This window comes from Drosophila sechellia, chromosome 3L (assembly GCF_004382195.2).
Source record: "Drosophila sechellia strain sech25 chromosome 3L, ASM438219v1, whole genome shotgun sequence".
Lineage (NCBI taxonomy): Eukaryota > Metazoa > Arthropoda > Insecta > Diptera > Drosophilidae > Drosophila > Drosophila sechellia.
In genome coordinates, this window is record NC_045951.1 from 13740709 (window position 1) to 13763156 (window position 22448).

General features: G+C 42.5%; 3 protein-coding genes across 5 annotated transcripts; 2 read left to right on the plus strand and 1 right to left on the minus strand.

Moving 5' to 3' along the window:
• The first annotated feature begins 901 nt into the window (after positions 1 to 901).
• LOC6605643 (fibroblast growth factor receptor homolog 2) lies at positions 902 to 7023 on the plus strand. 2 transcript variants are annotated; one of them, XM_002030425.2, is made up of 3 exons: positions 902 to 965; positions 3218 to 5951; positions 6040 to 7023. In XM_002030425.2, exons 2-3 carry the CDS (start codon positions 3375 to 3377, stop codon positions 6619 to 6621), a joined length of 3159 nt encoding a protein of 1052 aa, XP_002030461.1. In that variant the 5' UTR covers positions 902 to 965; positions 3218 to 3374; the 3' UTR covers positions 6622 to 7023. The 2 variants fall into 2 exon arrangements, with proteins under 2 accessions (XP_002030461.1, XP_032574803.1); XM_032718912.1 differs by lacking the exon at positions 902 to 965 and adding an exon at positions 1239 to 1326.
• Positions 7024 to 7510: 487 nt separating this feature from the next.
• Positions 7511 to 9895, plus strand: LOC6605644 (fat-body protein 1). Of its 2 annotated transcripts, none has more exons than XM_002030426.2 (2): positions 7511 to 7751; positions 7824 to 9895. In XM_002030426.2, exons 1-2 carry the CDS (start codon positions 7515 to 7517, stop codon positions 9531 to 9533), a joined length of 1947 nt encoding a protein of 648 aa, XP_002030462.2. In that variant the 5' UTR covers positions 7511 to 7514; the 3' UTR covers positions 9534 to 9895. The 2 variants fall into 2 exon arrangements, with proteins under 2 accessions (XP_002030462.2, XP_032575117.1); XM_032719226.1 differs by having other exon boundaries at positions 7511 to 7712.
• An 8588-nt stretch (positions 9896 to 18483) lies between these two features.
• Positions 18484 to 21897, minus strand: LOC6605645 (fat-body protein 1). Its single transcript, XM_002030427.2, has 2 exons — positions 21740 to 21897; positions 18484 to 21679 (listed from the first exon to the last, which is right to left on the minus strand). The coding sequence occupies exons 1-2, from the start codon at positions 21834 to 21836 to the stop codon at positions 18693 to 18695; spliced, it is 3084 nt and encodes a 1027-aa protein (XP_002030463.1). The 5' UTR covers positions 21837 to 21897; the 3' UTR covers positions 18484 to 18692.
• Positions 21898 to 22448: the final 551 nt, after the last annotated feature.

Below are 22448 nucleotides of genomic sequence, written 5' to 3' on the forward strand. Positions count from 1 at the left end.
ATAATGTACATATAAAAAAGCAGAAAGAGATGTTCAAATTTAAGAAGCAATATCTTGCGCATGCTGACCTCGGTAAACATGGGTGCTGTTAGGGAGGCACCGACCAAATGAAGACATCAGGTGAGTTGGTTATTAATTCACCGGAAATTGTGTTTAGCTATACCAAGTTCTTGCTAGCTAGTTTGGATGATAGTAAGCCCATCCCTACCGTATTTTCCAACTGTTTCGCATTTGTTCCCATAGCCCCTAACAAGTGCATCGAAAATGCATTTAACTATTTTTGGGTAGATTACGTGCCCGGCATCTGGATCAGGATTTTGGCCTATGCGGGAGCTAGCTAGCTGCTGCCATGCCACATGCAGCAACTGAGATTTTTGGATATCAGTCACGTAACGGATATTTCCTTATTGATATGCGATTACCGCGCATGCGCACGTACTGCACACCACTAAGACAATGGACACATTTTCTTTTGCATAAATTAAGCCGCCAAGCAAACAAACAGGGAGAGGGAAACCGAAGGCCAGATAATAAAGAATTTCAACGAGTCGAAGCCACCGCAAACATGCTTAGAATAAAACCAACAAGAACCTAGCAGAAGCAGCAGCAGCAACCCAGCAATAAAAAGAAAGGAAACCGCTCAGGAAAACTACCAGCGAAAACAATTGCAACATGCGGGAGGGAGACCACCTCGATCAGGTAGGCATAGCCCATACGAAGACCGAAGACCCTGTGTGCAGGATCCTAGCAAACATTACCGCACGGAACCACAGAGATACCCACGATACCCACTCGTTTCGTATCGGATCGTATTGGATCGGTTCGGTTCGATCGGCACGTTCAGATCGTTCGTATCGTACCAGTAAAAGTTTCTTCCGTTTCGATTGTTACTTTCAGTTGTTTGCGCACATTCAAGCCAATCGGTTGGCTCCGCTCGATTCCTTCCACAAACTTTACGGATTACGGTTAGTGCAACGGAAGTGGGCCCCCACCCCCGACCCAACACATATTTCTTTTCATTTATGCCTGGTAAAGGGAAATAAAAGTTGGCAACGAAGCGGAAATGCAAGGCGCCTTCCGCTGCCCCCTTGCCGAGTCTTAAGATTTTTATCCAAGCCCCAACCGCGATTGACAGCCGAATAAACATAGTGACAATGTTTTTTGCAATCTTATTTGCCTTCCCCGGCTCCTCGAAAATAAAAGACAAAGAACGTGTTTTTTTGGTCAAAGATTTTTGGGGTTGTGGCATGGCAGAAAAGAATTGTATTCCCACTGCGAACTGACATGCAGCAGTGAAGCCAAAATAAAGCAGAAAATAATTTAAGAGTGAGTTGTTCCAGCAGTAAAATAAATACAAATCCTGTGCAGCCAGAAGATCATAAACAACAGATAAATAAAAACAAAAAGTCTGCAAAGTAACCAAATGTTAAAAATAAAATTTTAAGTGAGACAAAGAAACGAGATAAAACTGATTCATACATAATTAAATAAACGCCAATGAAATAAATAAGAAAATAAAATTAAAGTGATGTCAATTGTATGAATGAATAATTTATCGCTTGATCCAAACATTCCTTTTACAGTAGGTCAATGTTTGCCAAAAGAAAATAAATACGGAGTTAATACCCAGGGTTCCAAATAAAGAACTTATTCTATTCTCGAAATAGATAGATTGACCAAGTTGAAAAATCAAATCGTTCATGCATTAGATTTATCCCCTCGATAATAATTCACAAGATAAAAAGGTGTGAGCTAAACGGTTTTGGCCATGTGCGCTTGTGGCTTAAAATCAAATCGAATAATATTGAATGAATGACGGACTGAGAAAAAAATTAAATAAGAAAAGCAATAATACATACTTCAAATACAGCGATCGACTCGTATTTGGCAACAAATGAGAAAAAAAGGAATTGAATAAATTAAAACCTGCGACGCGTGTGCATACATACATAAATCGGGCCTGAAGTCAAACGGCTAGCGGCAATATCGGCTAAAACAATAACAACAATTACTGGCAGCACTAGCACCATATTAACAACAACAATGACAATCGCAACGGTTGTCGCAAGCCTTACAAGCAATAAAATACTTTTCATTAAACAGCACAGTGGGCTTTATAAAAGCTAAAAATATTTTAATTTTATGAAATCGAACTATGCGTTGTCCCCAATATGATCAATATTTTTCTAAACATTGTTTAAAACTTTACATTTTCTACAAAGCTTGCATTTGCACACAACAAGTTTGGGAATTTACCATATCGTCATTAATCATTGAACTAAAAATGGTTTATTTTTATTTGGCAAACATTTGGCGAACCCAAGTAGATGGAATAACTGCTATTCTATACGCTTTTTGTGATTTTACTAAAATTTAATTTTGAAATAATTATCTGCTATTAGATTTTCGAGCAGTGTAAAATATAACTTTAATATAAATATACCTTTTTATTGATTAAAATGCTGAGCTCATATTGCACAGAGAATTTGAATGTTAATTAGTTGCTATTTCTGATTTTGCCGAATCATTTGGGTATTTCTCGATTTGCTGTTGCAATTCTCTAGCACCTTGTCTGTTTGCTTAGTAAGTGCAAGTTCAGTACTTGGAAATAACTGAAAAGTGTGACACCACTGTAGCAACTGATTTCAACAAATAGCTAAGTGATTTTCTAACTGTTCGGCATTTTGTTGAATGGAAATCGAGGAGCAACAAAAGCATTTGGCGAACGTCGCATATAGACAAGTTATAATGGAGATCCCCTTCGGTAGTGGGTGGCGACGAGTGTGTCCGGCAATTCGGTGGCTTCGACCACGTCTTCGAGCTCATTACGGAGGCAGGGCACACAGTCTTCGTTTGTTTCAGCTGCTTCTCCTTTAGATTTTTGCATATTGGTGCGGACAGACTTGACTTGGCTGTGTGCCGTGTTGGCAATAAAATATTAAACAATAATAATAAATTAATAAAATGACACAGATCGGGAACTAAGGGAGGGGCAAAAAGCGAAGCGGAGATTTGGCAATATTTATTGATCCACTTATACAGCTGCGGTCAAAAGAATAGTGGATTCCAGTATTCCAGTAGCGAATAGCTAATAATATTTATATTAATCACTTCTTCTAGTTAAATTAGAAAAATAAGATATACACATTGCATTAATTAAACTAAATTCCAAAGTTTTTACCATAACTTAATTCATATATTTAATCCTTTTCTTTAGCTGGAGAACGCTCGATTTGAAATCGAGGAACTCGAATGAAGATACCCACAGGAAGTGATATTATTTTGAACGCAACTGTAATCCATATGTACACGATCGTGCCCATCCAGATACGAGATCTCGGTGGCTGTTGAACTCAAGAGAATCCACTTGAACCATGGCAAAAGTGCCGATCACGCTGCTGATGATCATTGCGATCGTCTCTGCCGCTGCAGACCTGGGTTGCGATTATGGCCATCATCGTTGCTACATCGATGTTACTGTGGAAAGCAGTCCCCGCCAGCGCCACCTGCTCTCCGACATGGACATCACGCTGCAGTGCGTCCGACCCATGTCCAAATGGTTCTATGAGGATAAGTTTCAACTGAGGGCTACGCTTCTGCGACTTGAACGAGCACAGTCCGGAAATTCTGGGAACTACGGCTGCCTGGATAGTCAGAACAGATGGTACAATATTTCCCTGGTTATTGGCCATAAGGAACCAGTTGGCAATGATATCGCCAGCTTTGTCAAGTTGGAAGATGCACCAGCCATCCCGGAGTCAGATCTCTTTTTCCAGCCCCTGAATGAGAGTCGCTCCCTGAAGTTGCTGCAACCCCTACCCAAAACCGTACAACGTACTGCAGGTGGCCTGTTTCAGTTAAACTGCAGTCCCATGGATCCGGATGCAAAGGGTGTTAATATATCCTGGCTGCACAATGATACTCAAGTCATTGGTGGACGTGGGCGCATTAAGCTAAAAAGGTGGTCATTAACAGTGGGGCAACTGCAGCCGGAGGATGCTGGAAGCTATCACTGTGAGCTGTGCGTGGAACAGGACTGCCAAAGGAGTAATCCAACCCAATTGGAGGTGATAAGCAGAAAGCACACGGTGCCCATTCTAAAACCCGGATATCCTCGCAATGCCAGCATTCCCCTCGGGGACAATGTGGGCATTGAATGCCTCCTGGAGGACTCTGCCCTGGAGCCGAAGATCACGTGGCTACATAAGGGGAATGCGGACAACATCGATGACCTCTTGACGCGTTTAAGAGAGCAGTCCCAGCTACCGGTGGATGTTACCCGATTGATTACCCGAATGGATGAACCGCAAGTACTTCGACTTGGAAATGTGCTGATGGAGGATGGCGGATGGTACATATGCATAGTCGAGAACCAGGTTGGACGCACTGTGGCCGCCTCCTATGTAGATCTTTACAGTCCTTCAGACACTACCACGGTTCGCATAACCACTACTACCACCGTGCCCAGCCCAATACCCACTGCATCCACCGGAGAGGACACCGATGAGGACGTGGAGAATCCAGCGGCGGACGCATCAGGCAGCGTTGGTCCACCTATGTTCAGAAAAGAACTGAAACGATTGCAGCACTCATTATCGGGAAATACTGTCAATCTAGCCTGTCCAGTGTACGGCAAAGCGAACATCACCTGGACGAAGGACAAGAAGCCTCTAAACCGTCAACTTGGCGTCTATGTTCAAAAGAACTGGACACTGCGCTTCGTGGAGGCCACCAGCGAGGATTCTGGATTATACAACTGTAAGGTGTGCAATGCGTGGGGCTGCATCCAGTTTGACTTCAGTGTCCAAATAAACGATCGCACGAGATCCGCACCAATAATCGTGGTGCCGCAAAATCAGACGGTGAAAGTCAATGGCAGCTTGGTGATGAAGTGCACCGTCTACTCTGATCTGCATCCTACAGTCAGCTGGAAAAGGGTTGTCCTCAAGAATGCCTCCTTGGACGGCCTTACGTCTGTGGAAATCCAGAACCTCAACTTCACCGTGACGAACGACTCCGTAGTTTTAACGCTTCGAAATGTGACCTTTGACCAGGAGGGCTGGTACACCTGTTTGGCCTCAAGTGGCCTGGGAAGCAGCAACTCCAGTGTTTACCTTAGGGTAGTGAGTCCTCTGCCACCTTTGGAGATCTACGCTCTGCTGCACGCCCATCCCCTCGGATTCACCTTGGCCGCTGTTACTATAGTGGCTTTGTTCCTTTTGGGCAGTGCTTTCATAACGTTCATGCTGCGTCGGCTAAGGAGGGAGAAGCTCCTGAAGCTCCGCATCGAAACGGTTCATCAGTGGACTAAAAAGGTGATCATATACCGACCGGGTGGAGAAGAAGGAAGTGGCTGCAGCTCCGGCGATCTTCAGATGCCAGTGATAAGGATCGAGAAGCAGAGAACAACCGTTTCCACAACGGGAACAGGCGGTACTGATCCCGCCCAGGGCTTCAATGAGTATGAGTTCCCGCTGGACTCAAACTGGGAGATTCCGAGGCAGCAGCTTAGCTTGGGCTCCATTTTGGGTGAGGGCGCCTTTGGACGCGTAGTGATGGCGGAAGCGGAGGGTCTCCCCAGGAGTCCACAACTGGCCGAAACCATCGTGGCCGTCAAGATGGTCAAGGAGGAGCACACGGATACGGACATGGCCAGTTTGGTGCGTGAAATGGAGGTAATGAAAATCATTGGCAAGCACATAAACATCATCAATCTGCTGGGCTGCTGCAGCCAGGGAGGTCCTCTGTGGGTGATCGTGGAGTACGCTCCACACGGAAACCTCAAGGACTTCCTCAAGCAGAATCGACCGGGTGCTCCACAGCGACGGAGCGACAGTGATGGTTATCTAGATGATAAGCCATTGATTTCGACTCAACATCTTGGCGAAAAGGAGCTCACCAAGTTCGCATTTCAAATCGCTCGAGGAATGGAGTACCTTGCTTCAAGACGGGTAAGTCCATCCAAGAATGTCTGGCTTTTAAAATCATCCCAGAACTATGTATGCTCTTCAAAGATACTTATTATTCTTACTTTTTCAGTGCATTCATCGCGATTTGGCTGCCCGTAATGTCCTTGTAAGCGATGGATACGTTATGAAGATCGCCGATTTTGGGCTGGCGAGGGATATCCAAGATACGGAGTACTACCGGAAAAATACAAATGGACGGTTGCCCATTAAGTGGATGGCGCCCGAGTCGCTGCAGGAGAAGAAGTACGACTCACAGAGCGACGTCTGGAGCTATGGTGTTCTGCTGTGGGAGATCATGACCTATGGGGATCAACCATACCCGCACATACTGTCCGCCGAGGAGCTCTACAGCTACCTGATTACGGGTCAGCGCATGGAGAAACCGGCGAAGTGCTCCCTGAACATCTACGTGGTAATGCGACAGTGCTGGCACTTTGAGTCCTGTGCACGACCCACGTTCGCGGAGCTGGTGGAGAGTTTTGATGGGATCCTGCAGCAGGCTAGTAGCAACCCGAACGATGCCTATCTGGACCTTTCGATGCCCATGCTGGAGACGCCGCCCTCATCGGGGGATGAGGACGATGGCTCCGACACCGAAACATTCCGGGAAACGTCCCCGCTTAGATATCAGTACACCTATAAGTTTAATTAGTCCGTAGTATAAGGAGACCAAAAAGAATTCCAACGAGTCAATCAGATCCCATCGAAGCATCGCCAACCATCATCTTATCCCAGAAAGTGCCAAAGAAAAGATCGCAGAAGCAGAAACATCACAACAAGTTTTTCAAAATACCACGAAAGTTAAGCTCTTATCTTCGCATTGTTTTAATTGGTGTATTTAATAAATAATAAATCAGATATCCAATGCTACAAGAACTGCGCGATTTTGGCTTAATCACAAAGATTTAACTTGCACTTAGCAATCTCATTCTTTAGTTTTACAAAGTTCACATTTATCTTTGTATGTCTACAATGTTTTGTTCTGGGTCTTTGGGCTTCATTTATTTCATAGTGTTTCTTGTTGAACCAATAAAATCGAATTTGTTTTACTGTATCTATTATAGTTTATTTAGTCCGTTTTAAAAATGTTCAATGAAATATGGATACAATATAGATTAAAGGTGATTTAAGATAAATGCCTTTCCGATTACTTATATTTACTTTCACGTTTTAAAAATAATGCTCACTTTCTACCAAGTACCGCTCATAATCAAACGCAGAGATAACCAAGTTCAGTGTGTTTTTTATGAAAACAAAACAAAATATCAAGCAAACTTTGGCAATCCCAAGCTTATATACCCTTGCAGTTTTTCTATATTCATTTGAAAAAGAACATTTTATGATAAAAAACCACGGATCTATGATATCTTTTTTTATTACCCGGAATAGATAGAAGATTTTCAGGAATGTTGTATGCATGTATACTAGTTTATGTGAAAGCGGAAACGGAAATCAATGTTCCCTTAGTAAGGGTATAAAACAAAGCTATCGCATTTACGAATATATGCAGAAGTCAGTTCATGTCACCGATCAGTCTGCGTCAAAATGTTAAGATTAACGTTTGTTTGCCTTTGTTTTCTCGTTCTTAAGGACAGAACAGAAAGTTTTGGCAGTCCTTGGAAGTATTTCGGGTCATCAAATGTAGAAGTGAATTATAATCAAAGGCAAGGTCGTCAGTATTTCCTCCTGAATTTGCTCATTCAAGTGCACAAACCTTTGCTTCACGAGGAACTCATTACAATGGTAAGCGAATTTAACGATGATCCTGGGAGCTATAAGGAAGTAAGTTTCAAGAAATAAAATCGAAAATCTGAGTAATAATTATATAGTTATAATAATAATTTTCTCTCATAGGGCACCTGGAGATATATAAAAGACTTTCAAGAGCGAGTGCATCAGAAACGAGTTCCGAGTCCTTTTGTCATTTTAAACCAGCTCGATGAGGAAATGCCCTTGAATTTATTGGGAATCTATCGTTTTTTGACCATGGCTGTGGATTGGCCATCCTTCCAGCAAAATGCTTGCTATGCCAGGATACACTTTCATCCTCTGCTCTTTGTAAACGCCCTCCAGATGGCAGTGGAGGAAAGGGAGGACACCAAAGACCTTCGGATGCCAGCCATGTATGAGGTGCTGCCTCAGCTGTACTTCGAAAAGGAGGTGATCCTGACGGCACAGGAAGTGACTTGGAATCAATTGACCCCCATTAGGTTGGTGACACCGAAACGAAGGTGGATGGATATCCTTTTGGCGTACCGAAACCCCAAGCAACCTTGGATGGAAGAGGAACCTATTCCAACCGAACCTCTAATCATTGATAATGCACGAAAATTGGCTTATCTCAGCCTCGACTTGGAACTGAACTCACACTGGAACAGTCTGATAAATCGTCTGATCGTTTCCATTGAAGAAGGAAAGGAAAAGACGAATGAACCTATTATTGTAGATGGCGATCGGTTGGTAGCATTTCGTGGTTCCTTCGATGAAGTCAACTATAAAAATCAGTTTGCATTGGGATCCCATTTTCATAACACGAAATTATATTTATACAATCTGCATCAGTTTGTGACAGCTTTGACTATGGAAGATTTGGCAACAGGCCAAAAATCTACGGATCTTATCTATCCGCCGCTGATGACAACCGGTGGTGTACCCTACAAAGGAACATCCTTGAATATCGAAGCTGTCAGAGGCATCCTAGACTTGACAATAAAGGACCTAAAGGATCAAATTGAAATGGCTGTGAAACATAATGACCATGCTATGGATAATTTATCTATAGCGGGTGGAATAATAGGTAATAACTACCTTCATATATGTCGCCAATTAAGCCTGGCTGTTAATGGACATGGAATAAATCAACCTAGTATGTTGGGCTCGGCTACGTCCAATCTTAGAGATCCCATCTACCGCTCGCTCTTATTTCGGATATATGATTTGTTGAAGAGTTATGAAAATGAGAATATATTTTCAGATGTAGGAGGTAGAGATCCCCCAAAAATAGTTGATATTCAAGTTAGTCGCCTGGTGACCTTTGAAGAAAACATGACCACTAATCTCATCAATCTAATTGACCAGCAACTGCTGTTGTCACATCGGAATAATTTACAATTCCTGCGTCGTAATCTTGTGGCAAGACAACTTCGTCTTAATCATGATCCATTTAGTATTGGCCTGGATATAGTTGCTCCACAGGATCTGATCGTTGAGGCGAGGATGTATTTAACTCTACCGAATCAATTAAGACCGCGTTTACACCTGGATAGCTTTAAGTGTTCTCTAAAGAGGGGCTTAAATCACTTCGAACGCCAATTCCCCACAGCCATTCCCAAACCCACTCTATGTGAGCTGTATGAGGCCGACAACCCATCAACTGATGTGACTACTTCCAACCGATTCCCGCCACATCTTCAATTACCGAGGGGGACTGGAGACGGACTCAAATTGCAATTACTCGTGGAACTTACCGAATGGAATGGCCTGGGGTCGGAGTTCGGTGGGGCGTCTGTCACGGTCCTGGCCAAAACCCTGAAGGATGTGATAATCTTTCATAACCAGGCCTAAAACTATTATGCGATAATGTATGCTAAGTGCCTAAACTTCTTAATTGAATTCTCGCTAGTTAAAACACATACGTTTCAATGTTGGAGTGGGTTCCATATCAATATTGTTTTCAAAGCACGCACACAAACGGAATTAAAGCGGTGGGCCTGAGAATTTCATTTTGTTTAAAATATTAATTTAAATATATGCATTGCACTTCTAAAGGAATATACATTTTAATTTTTGGTATTATAGTAAACATGAAATTATACTTATAAACTTAATCAATTAATTATTGATCAACATGTATTTTATATTATTATTACATTAAATCGAAGTTCGATTAGTTCATTAAAAGATAATATATATCTTTAACTTTCCTACTTGGTCGCAGATAATTTTCTTGGCAAACACAAGCACACAGATTTTTAGTATCCTTTCTGTGGAAAATCATATAAATGACTGGCAAAATGGAACACAAAATGGAATGGGAATCCTGCCGCCCCCAAAACAGAAACTTGAAAACGAAGGAAAACGGTTTATTATACGAATGCGATGACAACAAAAAGGCATAATAGTAAAATTAAATGTGTCTATTATGCCAGGCCAATACAATGCATACATAAAACCACACTCAAACCTAGCAAAACCGAGAGCTATACAATCTCGAATGCACTAAGAAAAATTGGAATGCTGTTCTTTAATATATCAAAAGAACTCATAATTGTATATTCCAGTCTACTAAAAAACCTGGGAATTGAGTGAGAGAACTGAAAATACTAAATAAGTTTAAGTAGTAAATAATATTCACTTACCTAAATTTGGTTCCTTGAAACTGAACTTATGCTTGAACTTGAGGAAGATATCTTAAACATTATATTTTAATCTAAATCTTAAAAATGTACTTATAGTGTTTGCATAACTAGTTTTTTTGCGTGCATGCGATGGCAACATTTGGCAGGCAAGAAACGTTTAAGGAAGGATGTGTTGCTTAGACGGGTGCGAAGTGTTTGAAGTGGTGGAGGATGCGGAAGTGGATGTGGATGTGGCTGGTTTGTCACTGGCACATTCGCATAAAAACAAATGCACACAATACGACCACCAACAATCCCATTCAATTCCCCTAACAAAAAGCAGAGAAAAGAGAGACAGGAATCGTCATCAAGGAGAAGTCGTCATCTGTGGGTCCAGGCCGGGAAATGGAGTCCTGGGCGTGTTTGTTCCTAGATAAGCGCAGTAATATGCACGTATTTTACGCCAACTTACACACAGCCCCGCCCACCAAATCACACCAACCCACCCAACTCAACTCAACTCAACCACCACCTCCCCATTTTGCGGCGAAATTTCTAAGAATGCGCAAATTTAAATGCGAATTGTTTTCACTTTGTTGCCAGCAACGTTTTGCCTAATTGACTTTGTGTGTGAGTGCGAGATTTTTTTCTACCCATAGCTCCAAAAATATAATAAACGAAAAAAAAAAAGATTATCTGAATAGACGACAATCAGCATTCGTTTTTCTTGGCCTTTCTTTTCATTCTGTTAGCGCCTAATTTGCCTGTGGTTTATAAGAAAAAAACGAAATCCTCTTTCCAAAATCCCCGCAATTAAAAAAAAAACGAAAAGTTGTTTCACACTTTGGGGCTTATTAATTTTTGTTTGTTGGGACTAAATGGGGTTCTGGGGCTTGGGGATAAAGCTTAGCTGAATGCTTTTGTATCTTTGCTGACCCCACAAGGGAGGATATTAAATATATTTAAATATTTAAAATATACTGTCATCTTATTTAAGGTTCCTAAAATCCTAATTTTCGTTTTAGTTTCTGTTCCATTTCATATTAAATGTAAATTTAATTTTCTTTCTTCAAATATATTACAAATATATGATATTGAATTTGTCATAAGTGTAGGTTGTTAATTATGTAAGCAATATGACCCTATGCTTTTTTTTACCATTCCTCCCGCTATGAAAGTGAAATTCAACTTTAAGGCATATTCATGATAGGCATCTCCAAGCTGACCATTTCCATTCTTCTGGGATTCCTCGGGTATTGTATTTCATTTCCGTTTGCTTTATTATTTGTGGCTGTCCGACTTTGACTCCAATTCCGATTCCAGTGGATGTGCACGCCCCCATTCTGTTGTTGTGTCCGCTGCCCCTTTTTTTATAACACCATCACCGTCTTGGCCTTCATTCCTTGGCGTTTTGTAGAGTGGTCGAGGTGGAGCACAAGAACAACGTCAACGACGATGGCAACTTCCTGCTATCGTGCTAATTTCCGTTCCTTTATCTTGACACAATGGTGCGCATTAAAAGCACGTTGGGGATGGGGGCTTTGGCCAAGGGAGGACCAACTTCATAGCTAAGGGCGGTTTACGTATATATGGAAAGAAGTGCGGGACATCCCCCAGATCAGATGCAGCTATGACCGCTGCGCTTTATTTCCGCCCCATTCTAAGTGGGGATGTACTTGGCACAGAATATGGCGCTGTCATATACTGATGGAAAAGTAATCATTTTGTAAAGAAATATAATTCAATATTGTGAAATATGTTTTAATTTTATGTGGTGACTTATATTACTCCGTTTAAATCCAATCATATTTTTTTTTTAAATTTCAATTTTACTTAATAAATATTATAATTAACAGGAAATTAATTATAAATTTACTATGATTAAGTCGTATTTATACATTTCTGAGCTGACACGTACAGTATTATTATTTTTATATTATACTATTTTATTATTATATTAGTATTAATATTATCAATTAATTAAAATCTTGTATCTATATTATCCAAAATAAATCCCTAAAAAGCTTTTCCCCAGATATTTGTGTGTGGCTATATTAGCCGCCATTTTTGTTTTGGCTTTGTCAACTGAACTCAACATTAAGACCCCAAATGAAGGAGCCATTCGAATTGGACTGATAGACCCCATTTTTGGGGTGGCTTTAGGAGGTCCTGAGCTCTCTCCCCTTCTCTTTCCACGACCTTCTGTCCCATTCTATGGCTCCGCAGGAGGACAAAAATTTGCATTCAGCAACATGAAGAAAATATTGATAAATGCCCGCCATTAAACGCGATTAACAGTTTGAATTATGTGGCAAAGCCAAATTTTATTGCCAACACAAACAGTGACAACAAAAATTCTATGGCCAAACAAATGGCATCATTATTAAAGTATATATATGTATGTGTATGTGCATATATGCCTACACCGAACGTAATTTCCATAGATTATTTAAGCGCGGAGTAGACGCGTATTTAAAACAAAATTTTGGCTGATTTGTATTTTTTTTTGTTTAGATAGGCACGTTCAAAATTCGTGAATGCAATTTCGCGGCAGCGAAAATGATTGGCAATTGTTTGGGTTACCATTCAGTTCCACTTCTCGGCAACAAAAGCCTTTGGTGACTTAATGCAATTTTAGTCTAAACAGTTGCCATCAAAATTTTCAATGAATTGCATCAATTGCCGGTCCATTGTTGGTCTTCCCTCAATTCGAATATTTTTTTCCAACCGCCGCCCTTCTTGTTGCTCTGTTTGCAATCGAGTGGGCGTGGCTCACTGCACACGACCACATAGAGTAGGCGGTGGGCGGTTGGGCGGCCAAGGGCGGCTTGGGTAATAAAATAATTGCAGCGCACGTGTCAAAAATATTCAAAAAGGCTTAAGAGGGATTGTACTTGGTAGCTGGTTTTCGGTGGAGGGATTTTCTGCTCCTGCATTGCAGCATGAAATGGTTTTCCTTTCTGTGAACCGTTCATATTTGTATTATTTCTTTTCCTTTTTTTTATGTTTTGTCCAACTGATTGCATAAATTGTTGTGGAATTTTATCAAGTTGACGGACAAGTCCTTTCATAAAGGGTGAGTGCGTCGTTGGGTGAGTGTGGATAGATTGTAAGGACTTTTGGCCACAAGTGGACTTTGCGGTGGAAGTGTATTGTTTAAACAAAGAACTAGGAAATATTCGTTTTTATTTACGTGAATGATTTTTGTACCATCCCTTTTCTTTACAAATTATAAATGATCAAGTAAATAAATATTCATTGCATTTTAGATTAGATCAAAAAGTCTGTGCTGAAACAGGTCACAGTTTTTGATAAGTTTTAAACGTTACTAATTATTTTTTTTTCCCTAAGTACTGTGAAACTACAGGAAAGAGTATACAATCTGCGTATATAAAAATAAAAAATAGTGCCTTTTTTGTGTGCGTGTCGACGGCTTGGAATTTGTTTTGATTTGCAACAAATTTGCTTCAGCATTGTGAGTATTTCTGTGTCTCTGGCCAGAGCGTTTTATTGCTTTTTACTGTCGCCTCTGGGTGCCAGCAAAACTGGGGTGGTAAGATATAGGGGATAAGGCAGATCGGATTGGCCGGGTTGGGGTGTCCTCGGGCCGGGCATTGTTTACATTGTTGTGGTGTGAATAGCAAATAAGCCGCAACCAATTCGAGGCAAATCCCATTTTTATAGCATACTTTGCCGCATCTCTATTTACCCTTAACGTCCTCCATAAATTCATTCTAATTGCAGCGCGTACATGGCGAACGCAGCAAAAATGGTTTTGCCACATTTTCACACCTCATTAGTTGGCCAAATCGCAGCCAGCTGGTCTGGGCAAAAAAGTACACGTAATGTATAAAAAGTAACCATTTATAGAAATTCTGGGCGAAATGCATTTACCGCTGCAATCTGTGGCCACAAAATCAATTTGCGTTTAAAATATATCCAAACGATAAGGAAAATGGAAAAGTGTGGGAATAGAAATTAAATGGCTTTCGTGTCTGTGGCTGCAAATTGATTGATTTTGCTGTGACAGCAACGGCAACAGTAATTGAAAATATTTTGCTTTAACTATTAGTTTGCTATTGGAACATGTCACGTCAAAGTGGGAATATAGCTCTGCCCAAATCAGGCTCCATACCTGTGTCCGTATCCCTTCCGGTTCTCGTAATCTCTCCACCATCTCACAGGATCCGGATCTTCCAGTTATGCTGCGATTAAATTGATTGTTGAGTTACGAACACTTGCTACCGTAAAATATAACTACTGTATATATTTAAGATATTTAAAAATATGGTTGAAAATTGTAGTTATACTTATCAACTAATTCGTTCTAACTCGGATTTTTTTTTTTAATTGTTAAGTGCATCGGAATTATCTGCCTTTCTAAATGATTTAATAAAAGAATAAAGATATATATAATTCGTATTAAATATGTCTTGTCTTCAAAGATCTGTCAACAACCTTGCTACCCTAGATTGCGGTGGGTATTAAAATGTCCTGTGCGCTTCTGTGTAAACATTTTTTTTAATCCCACTTGAAGGAAAGCCTCCAGTAAGAACTCCTTTCCCTTCTGCGTTTATCAACCAATGCGCCAAAGCGTGTCAGTTAAGATGGAATATAGTGGGTGAGCAGGGTGCCTTAAAATGTTGAGGTGGGTGTCCTTTCAATCATACAAAAGCCGGCGAAGAGAAAAAATCCTTTTGACAATGCAACGCATGACGGTATTTTCTTTTCGACGGTCCTACGTTTTTTTTTCTTTTCTCCATCATTTTAATTCACAAACAAATTGAATAGACCAGTGAGAGCGAGAAGAATACAAGACGATTGCCACGTAGCTATAGATCTCACCTATACAGAATAGACGTTTATATTCAGAATACATTTTTCAGAAGCAATTGGCATGGCTATCCTTCGCAGGGGCGTAGGCAAAGTTTATCTAAAGGGGGTGGCTTAAAGGAATTGTATACATTCTGTATATGATTTTTAAGCTTACATACATTGAATTCTCGATACATTGCATTTGAATGATGTATAGTATTCTATATAAAAGTTAAAAATAATATTACATATTCACTAAGCCCCAAAAACCCCCATCTACGCCACTGACAGTACCACGCCCCCTTCCACGCCCTGCTCCATTAGCCTTTGTGTGTGTGTTTTGGTTGTCGCGCGTATATCACATTTCCGTTTGTTAGCAATTTTTTGTCGTGTACATCTGCATGAATAGCGAAAAGTTTTCTGCTCAACTTGATAGCCTCCCAACCAGCGTGTAAAAATGTTTATTGTACATTTTCCAATGGCTCGATTTTGGAATGGGAACGAAGGGTTTTGGTCCAAGTTGATTTGGAAACAGCTCACGCCTTCTTTCCGTCCAATATTTTCTACACGTCCGCCCAGAAAAGGTGGCCTAAAAATGATTTGCGGCCGACGGGTAGTTTTCTAAATATTTTTTATAGGCAACAAAGGGTTGAGACTGATGTCTTTTTAATTTGCGATTTTTCACTTGTATCTTTTTGATTAAGCTTAAGCAGGTGTTTAATTTTCTTGCTATCTTATTGGAACAAAATAATAAAGAGTATTTCTTGAAGAACTGCATCTTTAACTTCTTTCTTATATAAATGTAAAATAGAAGTACCTTCTTCTTTGGAAATTATCAGTAATGGCACAAAACCCTTCACTTTTCCATTCTTCGCAACTACCAAAAAAGGGTCGTTCAGTTAATTCCACTCACAACTGAAGCGAAATTTGTTCAGTTTGTTCGAGGCTGCTTGCCTTTTTGCACTAGAAAGCTCAACTAACTGCGAAATTGTTTGGCAACCACAAAAAGAACTGTCAGAGAAAGGACCATCAGAGAGAACACGGCACAGATAAGACCGCCAACTTGTTTGCTTAATAAATAAACTTTATATTCATAACTGAAAAAGTTTCGCAACATGCCCCGTGCCACTTCCCGCGGCGAAACAAACGTGGCCGCTAATTTGCGTGCCACAAACTTTTGCCGCTGAATAGTATGCTATGAAATTTGGCAAACATCTCGGTATGAGTTCGTGGGCGCGGCAAAACTACGCGCCGGCATTTCCGTTGCCAAAACGCCAAGGCAGAACATAAATTATACGAGCGTTTCCGCCTCAAAAGCACTCAGCCAAAATCAAAATGGTTTAATGAAAGTGAGAAGCATTATATAACATTTTTTTAAATTAAAACAAGATCTCTGAAAATATGTAGTTTCTAGAAGTATATTATGTCTTTATGTATATATTTGATTTTTAATTTTGGTGTAAGCTGTTAACTTCTATGTAGCTATGAACTATGAACTATGATCAACAATGATCAGCTTTTATGAATATTTAGTAGTGTTACCTGAACTACTTTGCAACCCTATTTCGTTATGTTAATATATATGATTTAAAATCTTAAAAAAATATTTTAAAGTGTCCTTTTCGGGATTTTCTCAAGACGCTATCTGCACCGCCGCAAAGGGGCGCTCGCTAATCACAAAAGTTTTCGCCTTTCAGCTACCTTAAATTCGGACTTGGGAATGGGAGGAAAGGGGCATGGCCCGATAAACTTACGGGTTAAATACCCTTTGGCCCCACACAGCCTCTGTCTGATTAACAAGACATAATTACTTTCGCATTAGGCGGCTGCCTAATAGCTCGTGTAATGCCCCAACTCTCTGGAGCCCCTAATCAGCTCATCAGACACAACAAACTAAAGAAAACAAGATTTTAAATTTCAAATTACAAAATACAAAATACAAAAAAGGCGCATCAACAACGGCGGTGGCAGCAAAATAAAATGGAATGTACGGCGAACCACTCGAAGATAATGAAAGTGCATTGAGGCGGTAAAAGTCGGGGAAACAGTATCAGGTCGAGTGCGAACATTTTTCCATTATGCAACGTGCCACATTCTTTGCCATTCGTAGAACAAGGAGAAAAACAAAGAGGTGATCGACTAAGTTCTAACTCTTGTTTAAACTAAAAACTTAAAAGAACGAACGACGAAGTGTTAAATTTATTTAAAAATCAATCATTTCAAAAATGCTTATCGATTAAAAATTAAGTAAATTTTTAAGCTTAATAATAACAAAGACACCTTATATCTAAAACAATTTCACTTTGTTTATGAAAGCGAAACTTGTGTGGAACTAATACATAAACCTACAAAAATGTATTAGATAAATTTATCAATTTAATAATAATAGCAATCTATACAATATTGTATTAGGATGATAACCTTATCATTTATTTGTGTTGAATCGGCTTCAGTGCTACCCTTGTAGTAATCAGATGCTACAGGGTATCACCTCAGGTGTGAGGACAGGGCGACCTGGAAAAATGCAACGTTTAACTGCCTGCGGTGAAATGTCTGCCGTTCTTTGGTTGGTCGACCTCCCAGCTGCCACCACATCCCCAATCCCCAGGACTCGCTTCTAGATCCGGGCGTGATGGGAAAACGCTTCTATAGCGAACACATATAGAGGGTTAAAAGCCGTTTGGATCCGTTTGGACCTGAGCCAGCCAGTGACAACGAAAGCTCGACAACGGGAAGTGTGATTATATTTTCATTTTCAATTTTTTACGGCCAATTAATTTGGCAATTGACGCTTCGCTGGGCGTCTGCGCCATGGTTCAGTTATATATATGTATTCGTATACGTATTTCCCTGGCGTTGTTGCAAATTGAGTTGTGTGGCAAGAATAAGAAAAGTCTATTATAGTGCCAGGATGGGTTGCCTGCCAGCCATTTGGTCGTTGCATTGTCTGGCTATCCTGGCATCCGCTTGTTCTGTGGGCGGGCATTGTTTGGGGGCGTGGCAGCCGCCTGTAATCCCTACCATCACCAATTCCAATGCCCCTCACCACGCTCCACGATGGACATGCAATTTGCATTGAAATTGTTTTTCGAAATTAGAAAAGCCAGTCAGGTGAACGGCACTTGGGCATGAGGTGCGATAAAACGATAAAACCATTTTGGGGGAAAATCGAGAAAAGTGACAATTTCAATAAGGACCAAAATTTGAGTTTTAGGGGAGTCCTTAATAGCAAGAGGTTTCCCCAAAAGGATGAAATTTGTGTAGGCAAAGATCAGGGCTTTCTAACTTTTACAAATTCGAGTTCATAAAGTTAACAATGCAAATTTTGTTAACTTATTTTTGCGGCCAATACGACACAATAGTTTTATGCTTGATTGCATTGCTTGCAAAAAACTTTAATGATATATATATATGAATTACAAGAGTATTTAACATTTTGCTATTTTGATTCGATTGATTAAGATTCGATTAATTAAAACTAGGGTTCGATAGGGGATTTTCAGATAGGTCCATTGAATAGCAGCTGGCCGGACGATCGGTTTTACATCTTTGGAACTTTCCTAATGGGAACTTAGTTCTCCTGAATGATGACAACATCCTGAAGGAGGACATTGGTCAACTGCAGGAGCTCCTGCTCGTTATGGATGGGACGGTCCAGAGGATAGCCCAATGGGCGGGCATCACGAAGAGAGGCGGAGCCAATGCCAATGGTAATAGCGGGAACGATGTCCTGAACCTGCAGCTCAACCAGAGGAGAAACCACGACCAGGAGCTGCATGGGCAGACCCTCGGGCCTTCCACGGGGTAGCAGCAAGTGCTGGGGGAAGCGTCCGTTCTCGCCGACCAGCTGTTTGATACCCACGACCTGTTGCTCCTGCTGTCCCTTCAATTGCAGCATCACTTGGCGGTAGATCTCCACCAGGGGCGTCACGTCGCGAGTTGTCCACGGGATATCGATAGACCTGCGCTGAATGCGGTTGCGTCCATTCTCCAGCTGGACTTGGATGGCATCCAGAAGGACGAAGTCACGGCGACGCTCATCCAGGGAAGCTCCTTGCCTTCCGTGTTGATTTTCTGCGGGTCCCAGGAAGACGCGAATAATAGCATCCTGATCCTGATCTGAAGTGATGTCCATGTCAATGGTGAAGGCCTTGTTGTTGAGTCGACGCTGGCGTCCCACAATCTCCTGCTGGATGCCCTGAACCTGCTGCTCGACCAAGTTGCTAAGGTCCAATTCGTGCTCCTCGATGCGAGTGCGCAGTTTGTCCACACGAACATCGTTGATCGATACACCGCGCATCTGCAGTTGCTCCTGGCGGTAGCCTCCAAGGATTTGTTCACGCTGTTCGTCCACGATCCTCACAATCCGGCGCAGGGCGTGCTGCACGACGGGATCGCTGAGGCGGATGCCCAAGCCAGTACGATCGATTTGCTCACCATTGTTGTCCTGGACCACCTGGCGAATAATGGTCATGATGCCCACCTGACCAAGGCGACCCAACAGTACATCGGCGATCAGGGATTCCACTTGGCGTTGATCGATCATCTGGCCACGCAGCGAGTCGACATTCACCTGGCTCAGCACCTGACCAATAACCTCCTGCAAACGCTGCTCAATCTGGCCGATCTGGGCGAGGACTTGGCGGCTGCGCTGGGAATCGATTCGGATTTGGTTCAAGCGGAGGGCATACCGCTCGGATTGCGTCAGGCGGGGATTGTTGATCCACTGCTGTTGCTGTTCGATCACCTGTCCCTGGGCGATGCTTTCCTGGTTAAGGCGTGCGACCAGCTGGCGAAGATTGTGCAGGACAATTTCGCTGAGGCGGTTGTTTTGCTGACGGAGATTGGGAAGGCTGCGGCGGCTTCGTAGTCCCTGTCGGTGCACCACATTCTCATCGTCATCGTTGTCATCGTCATCATCATCGTTCTGATGCTTTTGCAGACGCTGCTGGCGGTTCCGCTGGAGCATCTCAAGAATCTCATCATCGGTCATCAGCTTCAGACGGTTTTCGCCGCGGATTAGCTTCAGAATGTCCTCATCTTGGATGGGGCGCTCTCCCATGACGCGGCGACCCTCGCCAATGGAGTTAATCCTGCGGGGAAAATTCATCTGTTGTTGCCAGATGTCCTGGTTGTCCTGGTTGAGGCGGCGTCGGTTAATATGCACCAATCGCTCATCGTCGCGGCTCACGCTCTCCAACTGATCGGCATAGGTTTGACGCTCCTGTTGGATACCGAAAGTACGACCTTGTGTCAAGATGTGGTCCTGCTTCTGCCAGTTGTTCTGACGCTCCTGGCGCACATCATCCACCTGACCAACACGACGACCCTCACTGAGGCGGTCTCCTCTGACCAAGCCCATGAAACGCTGGCGACCGTTCAGCTGATCCTGCTGCTGATCCTGTTGGATGGCGTTTAAACGGCGGCGGCTCACGTGGAGCAGACGGTCACTATTCACGCTCACGGTGGGCAGGTTACGAGCTCCTCCAGTACGAAGACCTCCCTGGCTGATACCACGCTGCAGCTGGACACGACCCATACGAATATCTTCATCATCGTCATCATTGTCGTCGTTGTCGTCATCACGGCGGAGGAGACGCTGGAAACGATCCTTCTGGTTTCCATAGATGTTCTGACCCTGATATTCATCCTGTTGCTCCAAAAGGCGGCGGCGACTCACGTGGAGCAGGCGTCCAGTGTCTACATCCTGACCCAGATTCCTTTCCTGGTTGTTATCTTGGCGCTGACGACCGACCAATTGCTCTTCACGTTGCTCATTGTTGATCCATTGGCTTTGCTCCAACTGAGTAACATCCTCCAGAAGGGCCAGTTCCTGGATGAGATTTTGAACAAAGTTCTGCAACTCAATATCGTCCGTCAGCAGAGAGGTGCCCTCAATCTGTCCCTGGTTCTCGGCACGGACAACGACGCGTTTCTGGCCTAAAACGTTTTGGAGGTTCTGCTGTTTCCTCAGAGCCATCTGCATGTGGATCTCCCTCCAGGGCATCAGGATGCTCATCACTGGGTTCATGGCCCGTTGGCGCATACCCACGATGTCCATGAGCGAGGGGCGCTGGGTTTGTTCCCTCAGAACGCTGCGCACCTGCTGAATCACTTCCTCATCCAGATACAGTTCGGGGAGCAGCTCCTGGACAGCGGGCACGATCAGAGTTTGAGTGTCATCGCGATCGCGAATGGCCAGAGCCAAGGCATTAACCAGCAGAACGGGATTAATGTTGCGGCGCAGGTAGACCACATTCCGGCGAAGAGTATCAAAGTCCTGGGCGCGAACCAGCAGGCGGTATATGCCGCGCAGCTGCTGCACATGCTCCAAACGACCCACGGAGTACACCTGGTGTTCGTCGAGGAGGCGACGTTGGCGATCCAGATCGATGACGCCCTGCATCACCTCATCAATGCCGCCGCGATAACGCTGACTGTCAGCAATCAGACCCACATCCAGATTGATGAGCTCACTCTGCTGCAGAGGCTGTCGAATATTCTGGACGATATCCAGGATAAATTTTTGGCGCTGCAGATCCTCCAATGACATGCGGTCTGCAAACAAGGCAAAATAAATAGTATATAAATCCTTTCTTTTGGGCGTTAACACATTACCAATACCCTGAACCCTGTCCGGGTCCGGATTCGTAGTTATCCTTCCAGCAGCCACAATGCCGGCCGCAAAGGCCACCAACAGCATGATTCTGTTCATCTTGATTGTAACAACTATTGATGTTAACTGATCAATTGAGAAACTGAAGGATTGGAGAGCTCAGATGGATTTAACTTGCTGCAACACAGACCAGCAGGCAACTGCATTTTCCAGTCCGCTCGCTGCAGCTTTTATACCCGAAATTCCTATCATCCCAAAGTGCATCCCATAGGCCTATCGCTTGACTCTCGATTGGGTTGAATGCCTCTTGCTGGTGCGAAAATATGTTTATCAGCCAAGAAGCTCCTAAAAAAAACCGCTAGCTCATTATGCAATTAAAAAGTTGTTGTCATGGATTGTTCCCGAAATCGGTGGGGCCTTTCGGGATTCGGAACGCATAGGGTACGAACTCCGGTTCGATTCTATTTTGTGGGTCACAAGCCAGTCAATCTATCTTAATTGGTTCATTGATCTGCAATTCTGCAAGCGACTTCTTGATCTTTTGGCTCTTGTTTGCAGGTGATACGTGTTTGCTGGCCACGCTGATTAGTCTATTTTGGGAGCAAACATATTGGAAAGTGCAGTTCGCATTTGTAGCATGTTAAAAAAGTATCAAGTTGCATGCAACATGCTATTAATTATATTTAAATTAGAAATGAAAGGAATATGAAA